The sequence below is a fragment of the Rhinatrema bivittatum genome, chromosome 11 (assembly GCF_901001135.1).
Source record: "Rhinatrema bivittatum chromosome 11, aRhiBiv1.1, whole genome shotgun sequence".
Classification (NCBI taxonomy): domain Eukaryota; kingdom Metazoa; phylum Chordata; class Amphibia; order Gymnophiona; family Rhinatrematidae; genus Rhinatrema; species Rhinatrema bivittatum.
Window position 1 is genome coordinate 70,566,676 of NC_042625.1, and position 18,422 is coordinate 70,585,097.

An 18,422-nucleotide genomic window follows, 5' to 3' on the forward strand; every position below is an offset into this window, starting at 1 on the left:
CTGGAATAAGTGGATATTCTCATAAAAATATGAATAATCCACAAGTTACTGGCTCCATGTCAGCAGGAACAGGCTGTGCCAGTCCTGGATTTACTCCCAGTTCATCTAGGGATATGAAGTTCTGGGCTATAAGAATACATCAGTACCTAGTGAAGATCTAATGCACTCAACACACCAAAGTGAAACTGTTTTTTGACCATAAACCAGTAGATTTAGCATTTTGGTTTTTGGGCCAAAAACAATCTGGTGATTTTATCTGCGTCTGAAAACGTGTCATGCTTGAGTTGGGTGAGGGAACTTGCATTGAGTTCAGGGGGTGGGTGGGATGCATGGTGTGACTTGGATCCCCAAAAACTCATAACTGATCCCAAGTCGGCTCAGTGTTCTGATCCTCCACCCCCAGCTCAGGGAAGCTGTAGTTTGGGTACTCCGACTGAAGCCCTGGCCATGCTGTATGGCCACCATTAGGCGGGAGAAAGAGCGACATCTCAGAAATCTTGCTGGCCCTATCCCACTACTCAGCTGGGCATCTTTGTGTTGGACTCCTCTGAAAATCCTGCTACAAGAAAGGAAGCCTGCCTCACGGCTGTGCAAAATCTCCTTAAACCCCTCCCCCTCGTTCTTCCCATTTTCTTATTCAATCTGCCTCCCTCCCTCACATATCTCCCCGCATTGCTATCTGCCACTCGCTCTCCCGCTCCTTCTCTTTTCGGTCATTTTTGTGTATTTTTATCACTTTCCATTTCTCTGTCCCTTTGTTCTCTCCACTTTTATCATGTTTTCTCTCTTCTTCCTCCCAACTCCTGCTTCCCTCTCTTCCTCAATGCTTCCCTTGTCTTCTCCCTGCCTTTCTTCTCTTCCCGTTCCCTCTTCCTGTCTTCTTTCTCTTCCTTTCCTCTTGCCTGCAGGATCTCTGACTACATGGACCTGTGCCCCTCAGAGCTTGTGGGCAAAAGCTGCTACCAGTTTGTTCACGGGGAGGATGCGGAAGGAATCCGTCAGAGCCACCAAGACCGTAAGCATCAGAGGCCGTGTTATTCGCTCCGTGAGCTGTGGCTTGAATTTCAATTGGTCGGGGGGGGGGGGGAAGGGGAATGAGGTCACTCTAGCTTGCAAAGAATGATGAATTTTTCAGCGCAAACACTCCACATCAATAAACTGCTGCTCTGAAGTGTCATTACTGGTGGGAAGCAGGCCTACGCCAAATGGCTTCTTATAACTTAGGTACTGTAAACAAAAACATGGCTAGGATACATCGCAGCACTGGCATTTTCCTTTTTGTGTGTGTGTGTGTTTGTATATTTTTACTGACTGCACAAGAAATATTTTTATATGTATAATCTGAACGTGGCTAATGGTACGTTTTCTGAGGAAACTGAACTTCAGAGGGGGACTAGGCAGGGATGCCCCTGCCTGCCGCTTCTGTCCTTAGAACCTCTTCTTAATCATATTAAAGACAATAATAAGAATTCAGACTCTGACTGACCCACCTTAACTGTCAGTCAGAGTTTAAAACTGAAGCATTTGCTGGTGACATCTTCATTCTTAATACCAATCTGCTTGAGTCACTGCAACGTACAATGCAGGAATTTTCATGGTATGGGGAATTAATAAGGTTGAAAATAGAATAGGGAAATCTAAGGCTGTGTCCATGTTTTAGTTCTGTGAAAGACTCATGAGGGGAACGAGTTCCCTTTGAAGTGGACTGGAGATTTAAAATATATATATATATTTGGGGATTCTCTGACCTGGAAGATATTACGACAGTAACTTTAAAACAAGCGCACGGGCGCCCATAAACATGCCTATGGGCACACACGCGAACATACGCTGGAATTTTAAATCATGCGCGCAAGTATGCATATATGATTTAAAATAAGCCTACCACGTGTACGCATGCTCCTAATTTTAAGCAGTTACTCAATCAGATGCAAAGCACATATCTTCCTTAAGGATTTGTCGGCTTTAATGTGTGCAGGGAAGCGGATTTTGAAACCTGCCTGCTCAGTTTTACCCATTGGTCCACCAGTTTGCCCAGACCATCTCGAGGTCATGCAGACCCATCTGGTTCTTCATTCTGCAGGACCCCCAGTCGACTTGCATCCCTCACCCAGTTGAACTAGGCCTGAATAGAAATTTATGAAGACTTTTATACCTCATCAGGAGCAGAAGTACGCATATGCGGCTAGCCAGTTTAAAATGTAACTGTTGGCCCCGCCCTGGAACCCTAGGCCCCGCTCCCACCTATGCCCCTTTTCTTTGCTCGAGCACACACATGTACGTGCGTAATTTGCGGCTTTTAAAATACGCGTTGCCCAGATACTTGCGTATATTGGCCTTTTAGCGCAAGCAATGCTTTTTTAAAATTCACCCCCATGACCTTACATGCTAGAAACTTCAATTTATTTTCTTCTGCAAGGTCACTGTTGCAGGAGCAGTCCTGGTTTCCCATTTCCTTGATTGGGAAAATTCACTAGATTCATACTTTTTTTTATTTTAGAATCTTATATTCCACTTCTTCCAAAATAGTTCTGTCCTGTGAGGATTACAAGTAGATAATACTTTCTAAATGGTTATAAGTTTTACAGTTAATACATATGTATTTAACGAAAACAGAATCAGAAATGTTTGGTGATATTCTCAGCAAGTTCCTTGCAAGAATAGCCCTTAATACCCTAATGAAACCTATAGATCAGGAAAGATGGAGGGTGCCGACCCTGAAGCTTTATAATATAGCTTGCAACATGAAACATGCAACATTTGGGAGGCTTGCATTGGTGCATGGCTTATTATATCCCTTTTAAAATGGAAGCAGCATTCGTAAGCCCTTTGAGCAAGCACTCCCTTCTAAGCTCTCACCTAATCTTTGAACAAACAGCTTGATTAAAAATATCTTAAAAACTTTGAAATGGTTATGCAACAGCATGAGCCTAAATTAAAAAGTTTCCCATTATTTACCATTGTTGGGAAATAGAGATTATTATTCCAAGGATTTCATAATGGGATTTTTCAGATGTGGCAAACAAAAGGTATCTATTCAATGATCCATTTCATTGGGGACGAGGGACGAATGCTGACTTTCCAAGAATTTAAAAACAGGTACACTATAGATACCAAGCAGTTTTATGCATATTGTCAAGTAAGTCGTCATTTTAATTCTTTGGGGACTTCTGATCCTAGAATACATATAACTAAGAACTTAAAGAAAATGGTAAATCTAGAACATAGGGAGGTCAATAGTCAAAGTTGGCCGTTTAAGTAATTTGGCCAGATATAACTTATCAAGTGAAGTTACAAGATGTATTCAGCAGGACGGCTAAGCCATCAAATATATGCATATTCACGTTGAGCTGTGTAAGTTATAGCGGCTAAGACCAAATATTGCTAGTTAGCCGCATAAGTTATGCCCCGATCTGCCCACTCCACACCCACAATTTATGCAGCTGTTTACCCGTATAAAGTGACTTATGCAGCTAAGCGACGGCTACTGAATGCAGTCACATATTCAGTGGCAGCTACTTAACTGCATAGATATACTTATGTGGATAAATAGCACTAAACACACTTCGAATATTGACCTCCAATAGTCTCATATGGTTTCATTTGTTTATTCCACATTAATCCAAGCAGAGATGACAAACAAGATGAATGATTTAATACAGAAATGGCATCAAGAGGTAGAGACGGGTCTGATGGGAAAGGCATATTATAATTGTTTTAAAAGAATCAAACAAATAGTAAACACCAGTAAGAGGAACCTGCTGTTCAATCTCTATAGGCCTGATTCACCAAGACCCATTCTCCTTAATACTTTCTCCTTATTTGCACTTTTCACATAACTTGAATTTCTTTAGTGCATAGGGAAGGTAATTTTCAAGGGATTTCTGTGAGTAAAGTACTGCTTTAGAAAATTGCGTGACCGACGTGTGCTGCAAAAAATGTGCTTGTGCTTTTGCACGCTTAAGAGAGAGATATTCTAGGGAGTGGAGTCTGGACAAGGTTGGGGGTTTCCGTGCATACTTTTTGATTTAAAAAAATAGGCATAGACTTTTTTGGCAAACGTAAGTTCACCACATAGCAAGATTTGTCTGCTCATCGTTTTGTTGCGATCATTTTCAAAGTGGATTTGCATGTGTAGATTCAAATTGGTGCAACTTGGGAGCATATCTATGAGGCCTGTTGTAAAATTATCTCCAAAGAGGACAATTTTCAAAGTCATTGGCAATGGGTAATTAGTGATTTACATGTGTCAGACAGGCCATCTGACTGTTGCCCTCCCTGAATGTGTCTAAAAATCCGTGCGCTGTCCCACAAGTTCCACCAGGAACTTGTCCAAAGCCTTTTTGAACCCAGCTATGCTGTCTTCACTACATCTCCAGCACAAACCAGTTTAATGGCGTTATAAAATGATGTAAAAATATTCCTTCCTGATCCCCAGGTCAATGGGGAAACCCCCTGAATGTAACCATGCACCCCAATCCATGCAGAGCTGTTTGTGCTGGCAGTGGCACTGTAAAAACCAAAATCACACTGCTGCTCAGTTATAAAGCTAGAGGCTGAGCAATCTCATTGTAATACTGCTGGCCCATCCACAAACTCATGCTGCTTTATTTGTATTGCCCCATTTTCTTCCCTCTTGTGAGAGATCCTGTATGGCACAAGCAGACATTAGTAGAGTGCATAACATGACTGACCCCTCTGAGGATTTACTTACATTGTTTAGGAATTGCTTACATTTACTAAAGGAGGTTCAGGATAATGAGATGGTGGGGCGGGGGGCTTTAAAGTCTTTTCGATTTCATGTCGAGCCTTCTGCAGCTTCCAACTTAAAATCTCGAGAGACAAGGACAGAGAAGACGCTGCTAGAACCTTCACTAGAGCTTCCAAATGCTCCCTGCGACTGTAGCAATGTTAATCGGATCGTCTGAAGGGCAGGGTGATCAGTTCACCGTCGCCACCGGGACAAGACATCACGGGCTTAAGATTTACAGCAGGGGCAGATTTAGGTTTGCCATTGCGAGGAACTTTCTCACTACCGGGATGGTCAACAACTGGTCTGAGTGAACCTGGGGAGGGGATGGGATCTAAATCATCCAAGTCAGACGTGCGCCTGACTGGGATGGTGCAGGGGATTCTGCACTGAGGCAGGCGGCTTCTTGAGTTCCTTACCTGCACGGCTTCTCGAGGCCCTTCCAGTCCTCTATTTAAATCTGGAGGACAGCTTTAGCTCACATCAAGGCCTACCTTTGGATTAGCACTTGAGGTCCCTCTCAGCCCTCTCTTTCTCTGACCCTCAATGAACTGCTCGAGTTCTCTTCCAGTTCCATCACTTTTTTTAAACATATTCGTTAAGACTTAATGTAAGTGCGGTAAGCTGAACATCAAAATACTAACTATAAATATAATAATTTCCATTATACAAGAACTAAATAATACTACTTAAATCCTAGCTTGACATGTGATGGAAAGTTAGTATATTACCATGGGACTGGAACTTAAGTCTTGCTTCAGCTAGGTATATCGCTGACAGTATCCCAGTCACATATTATTATTCCCCCCTGGTCTTTCACACAGGATGATGATTCCACCTCTTTAACTTCTAGTCTGATATTATCAACCACTGAGCCTGCCTTCGCACGGAAAGGCTCCCATATTTTACGGTCATAATGAAAATCACTGACATAGTACGTTTCCCACAATAACCGCAACCAGGAGGTCATTGACGAGACTTCCGAAGATCTCCAGCGGCAGGCTGCATTTTGCCTGGTTGCCACTAGCGCAGTGGCTGGTAGCTCCCCTTCAGCTGGCCAGCTGAGAAGAATTACCTTTGGATCTGAGGGGATCCACCCGATGTGAGTGAAAGAGCCTTTTTCTCCACAGTTACACCCAAAATTTATGCCGAGAGATGGGAGCCATCCTGGGGTAGTAGTACCAGCGGCAAAGCACTATCTTCATCTTGCTCTCATTCTAGATAACCTTCTGAGGTCACTCCCAGCTTTGTCTTTCTCTGACTCTGGACGACCACCTATGGCCCCCTTGCCTTTCTCTGATTCTGTTTAACTGCTTTTCAGTGTTGAAGAAAGGCCAAGTGGTGACGCAGTATTACCGCTGGCTGCAGAAGACTGCTGGCTTTGTTTGGGTCCAGTCATGCGCCACAGTCTCGGTGAACATGAAGAACCCAACCGAAAGGCACATGGTGTGGGTGAACTACGTCATCAGGTGAGGTTCTCTGATCACCCCCCCCCCCCCCTCGTGCTTTCTGCAGCAGTACTTGCCTATTTCTTGGCTCCACTGTGTTCCTTTTCAGTTTTCTTTCTGGGTCTCCTTTCTTTGTAATACTAACAGATTTAACGTCATTCATTCATTATTTAAAATTATTTACCGCATGTTCCAAAGATCAAGGCCGTTTACAGCTTTTACATTTTGGAATGCAAAGGTGTGCATCTTTTAGCAGAACTACACAGCAGATTCATGAGAATAGCGGACTTTGTGCTTTGCATGCATTAGTATTGATACCTGTGCATGCAGCACAATTGCTGGACAAAGTGGCACCCAGAGCAGAGCCTTCCCTTCCCTTATGGGTTTGCAGATTCACAGAATGACTCAAAAGGGGAGGGTGGCGTCACCCTGGCATTGCGACCTGTTTCCCCTCCCCTTGCAATGGCCCTGCCTGCATGGGGCTTTGAGAAACAGCTGCTCTTCGGTTGTCTGTGCTGTATTCATGCTTTATGGGTATCAGTGTTCTGCCTGCAGGGGGCTCTGATGAAGATCTGCTCTTCAGCTGTCCGTGCTGTATTCGTGCTTTATCCAAGTGATGCCTGCATTGGGGCTCTGATGAACAGCTTCTCTTCAGTTGTCTGTGCTGTATTCGTGCTTTACATGTATTGGTGTGATTGTCTGCATGGGGTTTTCTTGAGGATCAGTATTATGCCTGGAACATCTGTATCTCACTCTGAGATTTGTAAGCAGCAGGACAGCATTTAGAGTAAAGGAGGTACTGGAATTTAGAATCCAAGAAAAACTCACCAGAAAACATTTGCATTTTGCCTTATAACTCCTTCCCCACCTGCACGTTAAAAATATATCACAATTATGATGAATTTTTTTTTAAAAAACATAAAAAATATTAATACATGAATCACTACAACAGATGTTATTAATGGGTATTTCTTTCCTACAGAAGCAAAAGATGGCTTTATTATGCTAATTTTGTCAGTAATTACAGATGCCAATGTATGATTTTGTCAGGATGATTAGTATTTTAGTTAATTAGTGCTGTAATTACAGAGACTAATTAACTCTCTACATCCCTCAGGGAGCAGAGCTTCTAGGGTTTTGGAAAGCTTTTGCACCAGGAATTTGGACCTTGATGGATCTGGATTCAGGGTGTGGGTAGGGGGCAATTGCCACCACCCACGCTCTTCTCCCCTTATGCACCCCTTTGTGGGTTGATCTGTGCCTTGTGGGAGTTCAGATTTTAGCTGTGGTGCAGAAATGGGAAACTTGTCACTGGGCTAAAGGTCCCTTTAGCAGCATCCTGCCTGGTTACAGAAAAGCAAAAAAGATGCAGAGAGCGAAGAAAAGACAAATGTAGGAGAGAGAGAGAGAATTAAGGGGAACGCAAGGAAAGGAGACTAAAAGAATAAGGGAAGAGAAAAATAGGCAGAGGCAGGTGACAAAATGAAGCTTTTATTTGTGAACATAGCACTGTACAGTCAGTGTTACAGCATTTCTAAAGTGTCAGCATTGTACAGTCCCAGAGCAATGATCATTAGTCATAATGTACATCAGTGTACATAGCACTGTACATACTGACAGCATTTATAGAGCGTCAGCATCGACAGCGCTGTTCAGTCCCAGAGCAGTGATTATTAGTCATAATGCACATCAGTGTACATAGCACTGTACAGTGATAGCATTTATAAAGCATCAGCATCATCAGTGCTGTTCAGTCCCAGAGCAATGATTATTATTCATGAAATACATTAGTAAACATAGCACTGTACCGAGTGACAGCATTTATTAAGAGTCTACAGCAGTCTCACTTCCTCAATCCCCTCTCCCTTAGATTAAAAAGATACATGAAACCCATATGGCATTGAGCCTGTTGTAACAAGTAATAGGTGTGGGCTTGGCCCTCAGAAAGCCAAGAATAAACAATTACAATACAGTAAACCTCCTATACCAAAAACAGCAATAACTGCCAGCACTCAAACTACAACCTTACCTACAAAAAGGCAACATTGCTAATATTACATCAGGCTCTGAAACACCAATACACCTCCTATTTAGAAAACAAAAACAAGCCAGGCTGCCTAAAATACCTGTATTTTTTTTATTTTACATACACCTAAAAATATTGTACAAAAGCTTTTAAAACTACACAAGTCCCTTCTTCAGATATTAGATCAGAGAAATTCACATATAAAGATGGCTCCTATATTGTCTCAGTAACTCACATATATTATTTCTGGATAATACTTACATCACTCCAATAAAAGCTATCACAGCCTGCCAAGAATACAGTTTACCCCAAGAGACAAATCTGCTGTATTAGAACAACACTAACTCCCAAGACTCAAACAGCAACAACCCTACCCAGGAAAGAGCAACATCGCAAATATTACATCAGGCCCTAGAAGATGAATACACCTCTCATTGAAAACAGAACAAGATTGACTGCTATAGATCCCTAGAAACTAGCAGAATCCCTCACCCTCAATCACACATACATGACACAGACAGATCCTTACCAAAGGCAAAATAAGAGTCCAACAAATAATAAAATAAGGAAATATAATACATCATAAAAGGAAAACCATACTAATAAAAAGAAAATTTTAAAACTTATGAACAGAACATCCAATAATTAAAACCTCATAAAATATTTATAAAATTTCCCAAAATACCAACATAATATTTCAAAACAGAAAATATATCAAATAACATCCAATAATGAAACTAAGAAGAATTTAAAAATCTCCCTCTCTTCATCCCTGGGATATTTCGATTTCCAGCCACTCAGAGATTATTTATTTATTTTAAAATATTTCTATTTTTATTTATTTATTTATGTATTTATTAGCCTTTATATGCCGACATTTGTGGGTACATCATGCCGGCTTACAATATAAATGTAGGCGGAAAATACAAAAAACCAGGGTAGGGGGAGGGGAGCAGCTAGGAAGAGAGGAGGGACGGGAAAGGAGAGGGAAAAAACAGCAAGAGGAGAAGAGAAACAGTACCTGATGGAAAACAACCGGAGAAAATAAAATGTAACATTGCAAATTGTACACTCAGAACAGGCATTGTGTATAAACTTATACACTGTGGATAACCTTATACACTATATATAGTACTATACACTCCAAAAAGCACTATATACAACAAGCCTGTAGCTGTTAAATGTTCTTCTGTTTAACCTGTTATATGTAAAGCCTGTTGCTAATTTATTGTTTCACTGTAAACCGAGGTGATGTATAACTATATGTACCGTGGTATATAAGAATCTATAAATAAATAAATAAATAAAATACACATTATCTTTCAATAATACATACAGAAGACACTATATATGACATTGCAACTTGTACGTTCAGAAAGGTGACTAAATATAGACAAGCGGGGATTGCTATTGGCGAGGTAGGGAATACGAAAAGGGGAACCGGGTAGATAGGGTAAAAATGGGATAAATGAGGGCAGATTACAAAGATACACTCTTAGGGGCAGATTTTAAAACATACGTGTGGGCGTACATTTGTGCGCGCAACCTGGCATGCACAAATGTATGCCTGATTTTATAACATGCGCGCACAGCCGCACGCATGTTATAAAATCAGGGGTTGGCGCGCTCAAGGGGGTGCACAATTGTGTACTTTGTGTGCGCCGAGCTGTGCTGCCTTCCTCCGTCCTCTCCCGCCCCCCAGCCCTAAGCTAAACCCCCCTAAAAAGTGTCTTACCGAGTTACGCCTGTCTTGGGCAGGCGCAAGTTGAACACGCCGGCCGATGGCTGGCCCGTGATCCCGGGCAAAGCCGGGAGGCTCCGGCCCCGCCCCAGACCGCCCCTTTTTTCAAGCCCCGGGACTTACACGCGTCCTGGGGCTTTACACGCCTGCCGCTGGGCCTTTTGAAAATAGGTCCGGCGCGCGTAGGGCTTTGAAAATCTGCCCCATATTTCACAATATAAAATAATAAATGTCAGATTATAACTAACATAAAATACGAGCATAAAATATAAAATCAAATAATCAAATAAGAGAGATTAGTCACTGCAGGCGATCTTAAAAAGGTGGACTGTGGGATGGAATGGAGAGCTGTACAAACTTTATCCTCTCACTCATATACACACAGGCCCGTCACTCCCTTCCTCACCCACCAACCCAAACACTCACTCAGAGACAATCATCCACTCGTACCCAAACACTGGCAGTCACACATACACAGCCCCCCCACACACCCAGTCATCCACTCATACCCAAACACTGGCAGTCACACATACACAGCCCCCCCCCAGTCATCCACACATACCCAAACACTGGCAGTCACACATACACAGCCCCCCCCACACACCCAGTCATCCACTCATACCCAAACACTGGCAGTCACACATACACAGCCCCCCCCCAGTCATCCACCCATACCCAAACACTGGCAGTCACACATACACAGCCCCCCCCACACACCCAGTCATCCACTCATACCCAAACACTGGCAGTCACACATACACAGCCCCCCCCCAGTCATCCACCCATACCCAAACACTGGCAGTCACACATACACAGCCCCCCCCCACACACCCAGTCATCCACTCATACCCAAACACTGGCAGTCACACATACACAGCCCCCCCCCACACACCCACTCATACCCAAACACTGGCAGTCACACATACACAGCCCCCCCCACACACCCAGTCATCCACTCATACCCAAACACTGGCAGTCACACATACACACACAGCCCCCCCCCTCCCCCCACAGGCTGTCACCCACCTACCCTCCCCCCATACTCATGCTTTCCTACACACACACATATAGAGAGAAAGGAAAGTGGGATACGTAACAGAGAAAGGGAAAGTGGATGGCAGAGAGGAAAGGAGGAGAGAATATGTTTGTATATTCTTGTCATGCCAGCAAGGTAACATGATTGAACTGTGAGATGGGTACAGAAAGAGCTGTCAGGTTGAGCCCGTTCTGACTGGCTGCTGCATTTCCCCCTCAGGCTCTAGCTCTGTGGAGATTTCTTCCTTGCACATGCTCTGATTACTTAAATCAGTTCTTTGATATTGATTGCAAAGGAATAGGAACCCTTAAAATGAGGCTGCGGAAAGGAAGCAGACTGTCTTTAGTTTGTCCTTGTGTCTGCTCTTGAACAATGATGGGGCTGGGGGGTTGAGAACCCCCGAGTTGTCTCTAGCGCTTACAAGCCCCTTACCCTAAACTCATGTCATCTTTGAGGTCTCTGCAATAGTATAATGCAGCTTCAGGCACTGGGAAGTGGAGACAGCTGCTCAACCTCTGTCTGCTGCGGCAGGTCACTGTGTAAAACTACTTCATCCCCAGGATGATTTTGCTGTAGCAAGGGAGCGCTATAGAGAGGGCGTCTGTGGATTGGACAAGGACTAGACAAGAAAACACAGAACAAAGGCAAGGAGGCAGCGATATAGGAGGCCAGTGGTTCTTAACCATTTCTCGGTCTGGACACACCTGACAGATGGTTCTCACATGTGTGACACACTGCTCAATACAACCTATGGCGGAAATTAAAAAAAAACAAAACAAAACACAAAAGGCCCCCATATTACTTTTATTGTTAAGAATGACACAAGGGAAAAATAAGAGTACTCTCTCTGAACATAAATGATATAACAGCACCAACTTCCAGCACTCAAACAGTAACCACCTTACCTAAGCAAAGGCAACACTGAAAATATTAGACCAGGCCTTAAAACTCCAATACTTCTGTTAGGAAAATTGAACAAGCCAGGCTACTATACAGCCCTACCCAGAAACTACATGCAGCAGAATATCTCACCTCAATCACATTTGCAGACCCTCACCTAACAGAATAGAGAGACCAAAAAGCATAAATAGAAACATGCAGTCAAAAAGTGATCTGGAAACCGCAACAGGCCAGAGTCTCTGTATGCAGTGCAACAAAGGAAAAAGAGAAACATCAACAGTCCTCATAAAATAAAGCAAGTAATATAAAATCAATAGCAGCAAAACCAGGCTAACAAAAAGAACAGATTATTTCAAAACAGCTGATGAATGGAATATCCAATAATTAAAAAAAACTCATATCAAAAATTTCTAGACACCAATAAAATATTTCAAAACAGCAGACACTAAGACCCAATAATGAAAAATAAGGATTAAAAAATGCTCTGTTCTCCATACCTGGAAAAGTCTGATTTCCAGGTGCCCTGAGATTGTTGTGAAGAGGAGGGAGAGGTTGTTTGGAAATTTCTCCTCTCTGTCACACACATGCTCTCAATCACACAGCTGTACACATGCTCGCTCGCTCGCTAACTTACATAGGCTCTCAATCACACAACTGCACACACTCTCGCACAATCACTTACATAGACTCTCTCTCTTATACATGCAGGCTCTTAATCATACACATGCTCTCACTTACACAAACAGGTTCTTAATCTCAAACTTACATACATGCTGTCTCACACACACACACACACACACACACACACACACTTGCTCACTCACTCATTCTCTCTCCCTTCTCACCAAAAAAGCAGCAGCAACAGCTTCCTCCTCTTCCAGCCCTCGTGGCCTTGAGAAAGGAATCCCATCAGCCACGGGGGCTGATGTTGCTCCTCGTTTTGCTCTGGGCCAATGCTGCTCATCTTCAGGCCGGCGCTGCTGATTTTCTTTGGGCTGACTTGCGGAGACTTTACCTAACAGGATCTCTTCTTACCGCCTGTACAGCCGCTGTACTTCACGTCCTCTTCCAGGCCACCGGGGCGGGAGAAGAGACCATGCTGTGAGTGCCACTGAGTCCAGCTCTCCTGCTGTGTTCTGCCCGGGCGGAGGAAGAGTTCCATTTTGCTAGAGCAGAAGGTGCAGATGGGCCAGTGGGGGACCGGGAAGTGTGGCGACACACCTGAATGCTTGGCGATACACTGATGTGTCGTGACACACCAGTTGAGAACTGCTGCTGTAAGCCACTAAGCATAAGGCCCAGAGGCCACTAGGTGAGGCAAGGCCTGAGTAGGCCATAGAATAAAGTGTAAGGTAGGAGCAAGCCCGGATGCCACAAGACAGGGTAAGGTCTCAGAGCAAGATACAGAGACAAGGCCCGGAGGCCACAAGGCAAGATGAGGCCTAGATAGGCTGCAAGATACAGGAAGGACCAGAGACCATAAGGCATAGAGCATGTTCAGAGAGCTAAGGGTGACTCCATGACAAGGCATCTAGGTTCTGGCAAGGCAGAGTTAAATGGGGCTGGAGCTTGGGTGTGGTGTGAGCAACAAGGAAGAGCTTGGCAAGGTGGAGGTGAGGACCCTGGTGGAAAGACTGCACCAAGGCTGAGTCAGGTGGCCGGTGAGAAAATGGCTCGGGTAGCTAGGAACAAAAGTTCACTGGAGGCCTCTGCTGGTAGGGAGGTATCATAGCGGACAGGATTAGGGCACAGTAAGGCTGCACGGCCGGCAAAACCATGACACCCAGTCATGGTTTTCCATGTACTGTGTCTCTGTGCCAGTCACTAAATCCAAGTCAGCCTTTAGATGCAGGGCTTTATTTCCCATAGTATGGGCATTAGTGTCCATAGCTTTCCAGATGTTGCCCCTTTTTACCCCTTGCTTGATGTGGTACTAACAGAGTCCTGACAACAAAGATCCCTTGCACTGCTTTCTATGCTGTTTATGCAGTTTCCTCTCTCTGTTTAGCAAACCTGAATATAAAACCACACCCCTGGATCTGTGCCAGCTGCCAGCAGTGAAAGCAGGCTTCCAGGTGGCCAGGGAATCCTTCAGTACAGAGCCAGACTTTAAAGGTGAGCAGCTGTCTTTTGGGGTTTTGCAAGATTGAAAAATTCCATTATGTATCCAGAAGGGGATTCTTCCATTTCCAGACACCAGAAAGATCAGCTCACATAGTTCAAAAGAAGACTCTTACACATGCATATTGGTCTCGGATTGGTTCTCGCTACATTGATGTCATTTGTAGCATCTTAGCCAAATGGTGATCAATCAGATCTTGATGATTGTGAGGTAATAGGAGGCATTGGTTCAAACAGATTGCTGGGAGCTGCTGTTTCAAAATTCACAAAGATCACTTAAATTCCAATCCTCACAAGCCATCAACCATTTAGGTTTTCAGGCTCTCCCTAATGAATATCCATGAGTTAGTATATGCCTTGCATCAATTGTATACGAGTTTATCTCATGGATATTCATTAGGGAGAGCCTGAAAACCTGACCTGTTGGTGGCTCTTGAGGATCAGAACTGTCCACCTCTTCTTAAAATTGATAATTTTAAGGTGACCATACAGCTTCATGCCAACAGGGAAGGTGATTTTATCCCAATTGCATAAATAGTCTTGGATCTGATTTGCCATTAAAAAAAAAAAAGGCATGAATTACAATGGTACAAAACCAGGATTGGCGCAGCCTGCCCTGATGAAAGGGTGCTCCAGAATCACCTATAATATTAGTAATCAATGACACTGGTAGTCTGTGAATAGATCCAGGTCATCAGAGATGGGCCGATCCAGTCCTAGTTTTAGTTCCTGCTTCTCTTAGCAACACCACTGGAATTACACATCCCTAGATGCACTGGGACCAACACCAGGGCTGGCTTTGCTTGTCCTTGATGACCTGGAATGTATTTTCCCCCCTACTATTTGTTAGCTAGTTACATACCTGTATAAAAATTGCGCTGTGATGGGTGCTCCCAGAAGCTCTTTCTTAAATTATTTTATGAGAATGAAGATAATTTACCCAGTGAAGGAAAGCTGGCAACAGGCCTCTGACGGTACATTGGTAGCATGAAGGAGAGGTATATGTGTGTGAATAACAGTTAAAATTTTCTATTACAAATAAAACAGCAGTACTGTTGATATTCACATAAGACAAGAGAGAAATAGGTTCTATCATATTAAAGGTATACAGTGTGCATGAGGCCTACTGTAGATTGATGCAGGAATTACATTTTGCGGACCTCCACATTCTAAGAGGCTTATTGAGTCCATAACTCTGGGTACTGCTGTAGCGTGATCAATCCACTTGCCACCCGCCACCATGGTTAACTTTTAGATTCCTTTTTTCAGATAGTTACTCTTCTTCGGAAACCAAGACTAGGAGCCCATACAAGGCTTGGAACTCTGATGCCCTAGACAAGGACTATCCCAACAGTACCGTCAAGGAAAGAAATAGCACTAGCCCCATGGAGGAAACTGGCTGCATTAGCGAAGAATATGATTCTGATCCTGGTGAAGCCAAAAGGAATAAAAAAGAAGACACCAACCCCACGAAAAGGATCAAGTTGGAATTCCCCAGGGACAGGGAGGCAGCAAGTGCAGCGTCATCGGAGAGTGCCAGTGAGGAGGAGGACGCAATCACAGTGGCTCAGCCCAGGCACAAACTAGAACTGGAAGTCAAAGAACACAGGAGGAATGGGGGCCTTCCCAAGATCTGCACCTCAGAATATCCCTCCGTTATTCAGACCCAAAGGAGTCTGCCTTCCAACACTGTCAGCATGGGACTCTGCATTAAAACAGAGCTGCCTTTGGCTCAACCCTACAAGGGTGGAGCGTGGGATTATGCAGGCCCCAGGGAAGGGCCCCACATTGCAAACACAGCACTTATTATGGACAAGCCCAACTTGAGGCACCCTAGCTCCAGCTTGTATGTATCCATTCCTGAGGCAGTATTGACACCACTAGAGACTGACAGCGGCCCTGGCCCACACAGGGCTCCGTTGGGGGCTTCACCACTGCAGAGTGCCCTCAGCCACCTCCATCCAGCAGTGTCCGTGGAAACTCTGTCCCCACCTCTCTCTGGGTCCCCATGTGAGGACAGAGCTGCTTCCACCTCTTTTGTGTCTCTGGGGTACCCGAGTGAAATGGAGATTCTTCAACGGTTCCAAGCAAGCAATGTGGTCTTACCTCTAGTACATCAACTTGGAGGGGGCCCGAGTGGACATCGCTCAGTTTCCAGCACTTTGGTGTCTTCACAGAGCCTTTACACAACAAGCACCATCCGATATGCCCCAGCTGAGATGACCTTGGCCATGCAGGGCACCACCGTCCCTACCTCCTACCCCATCAGTCTTGTGGACCTTGGCAGCAATGAGATCAAACCACCCATGGAACTCATGTACCACCACCTGCATAGACTGAACATGGTGCCATCCTCCTCGAGTTTTGCAGTAAGCGAGCATTTGTTCCCTTCTCTGGCTTTTTCCATGGCTGGTGGCAGCACTCGAGGTACAGTGGAGAGGAAGGAAAGCCATGGCACACCTCGGGGGACCTTCTCCTGAGTACAGAGGCAAGATGCTGGTGGAGGCTCTCTGGCTCCATGTACAGCTATGGTATTACATACTCAAAACCCCCCTGAAATTATTTTGCACAACACAGGAAAATTATTTTTTTTCTGCATCTGTCCCAGATGATCTATAATTTTCTGTTCTTGTGAAATAAGAAAACCATCGCCCTACCAAACCTATATCTTCAACTATGATCTTACAGCCCCCTCTGGTGGGGACCTGAGATCACAACTGCCAAAGATGTCTCCAGCTGGCTGTTGGATTTTATAGTACAGAGTAACTAGGTGCCCTCTACTTTATTCTCAGTAAAATAAATCCAGCAGCAGTCCCGTTGTCTGTGAGGTAAAATACATAATCTACTCTGCTACACATCCCTAGGGAATTTTGACATCCACTTTTGTCACTCCCCATGGAACAGTATTCTTTCTAAAATGCAAAATATTATTTTTCAATGAGATGGGGTTTAAAGAGAAATATTTTCAGAAGCAAACTCTGCCCCCTACAAAACAATATTTCAAAATTACAGAGAGCTGCCCGCTCTGCAGCGAATTAAAAAAATACATTTCTTTTTCTTCCTAAGCTGCTCCCTTGCGATTTCTGACTTCTGCTAGAGGCAGCCCGGCCCTAAGGTGACACACCCATGGCCTTGTTGGTGGGAGCAGCATCACACATTCCAGTTCTAGCCCGATGTGGGCGTGATGTCATGTCAGACACTTAGCAAGATGGCCGCCCCTGGCAAGAGCAGTTGGAGGAAACTCTTAACCAGTAACACACTGCAAAAAGGTTTAATTTAGCCTTTGAAGGCAGGATTTTTTTTAATAAAAGAGATCTGTGAAATGTGGGCGTATTTAGAAAGGGAAAGCCTTGGAGGGGACAAACGGTTTTAACCTCTCACAGTCAGTTGCTCAGATAAACCTTTACACATTGTTTTAAGTATTCTCCTTCTTTATTTTACTACAGAGGATTGCTATACCAGAATTGTTCAGCTTTCAATGTCTTCACCATGTTATTGGCCACCGGAGATGTCCCCTTCTAAAATCTCTCTTCCCATCAACCTCAATGGTGTTAATATTTCAATATCATGCAGAGGGCAATAATCAAACTTCCTAGGCTGGTGCACATTCTGTGGGTACTTTTCACCCACAGGATTTGAACCAATAATCAAAGCTAAAACTACAGTGGGTGGTTTTGCTTTGGTTATTGCTGCAGCGATTTGTGCCTGCTTTCTCTGCGGGTGACTTTTTCCAGCCTAAAATGACGTGCTTAGTTTTGATTCTAGAAAACTGCATGTGTTTGTTATGTAGCCTGCCCTTCCCCCCACCCTGGCAATACCTCTCTATAATGTGGGCATAGTTACCCACATCATCTACCACCATGGATAATTCTGTCCACAGTGAGAGTGAACAGTTTTCAAAGCCCCTTTGCATTTAGTGAGAGCTTTTATCTACAGTGCCAGGCACTCTTTAATAGGGTGTATGTATACACACACAAACAAATATAAAAATAATCAAGGCAACAGATGTCTGAGAAATAAAAACATAATGCTAATGTAACACTTTCAAACTGAAATCAGATAATACCTAATACCAAAACACTCTCAGCCCATAAGTATGTAACAAATTCTAAAAGTACACAGAAATGTGAAAACATTAAATAGAAAAAAAATGATATTGTTTTTCCTAATTCATCTGTTCCCTTGGTTATTTATGTGGCTGTATTGTTTGAAACAGTAATTTTGGTTTTTTTTTCTGGTATACATACATGAAGCAGGGCCCAATATCAGCAGAACTGGTTAGTAGCACAGAAATCTTTGATCCTGTTCTCCAGACATACAGCTCCTGAGAAATCTGATCTGGTTAGGAGAGGGGAGGATGGCTTACACTTCCTTCAGGCAACAGCAGAGCATCGGTGGGC

At 43.9% G+C, this 18,422-nt stretch overlaps 1 protein-coding gene across 1 annotated transcript in view; it reads left to right on the forward strand.

The window, feature by feature from the left end:
• The window catches only part of NPAS1 (neuronal PAS domain protein 1), a 72,688-nt gene extending 54,843 nt beyond the window's left edge, over positions 1–17,845 (forward strand). Inside the window, exons 8-11 of the mRNA XM_029619074.1 lie at positions 909–1,015; positions 6,072–6,219; positions 13,910–14,016; positions 15,292–17,845. Of these exons, the coding sequence (XP_029474934.1) occupies positions 909–1,015; positions 6,072–6,219; positions 13,910–14,016; positions 15,292–16,502 (1,573 nt within the window). The 3' untranslated portion in view covers positions 16,503–17,845. The remainder of the gene's footprint in view (positions 1–908; positions 1,016–6,071; positions 6,220–13,909; positions 14,017–15,291) is intronic.
• Positions 17,846–18,422: the final 577 nt, after the last annotated feature.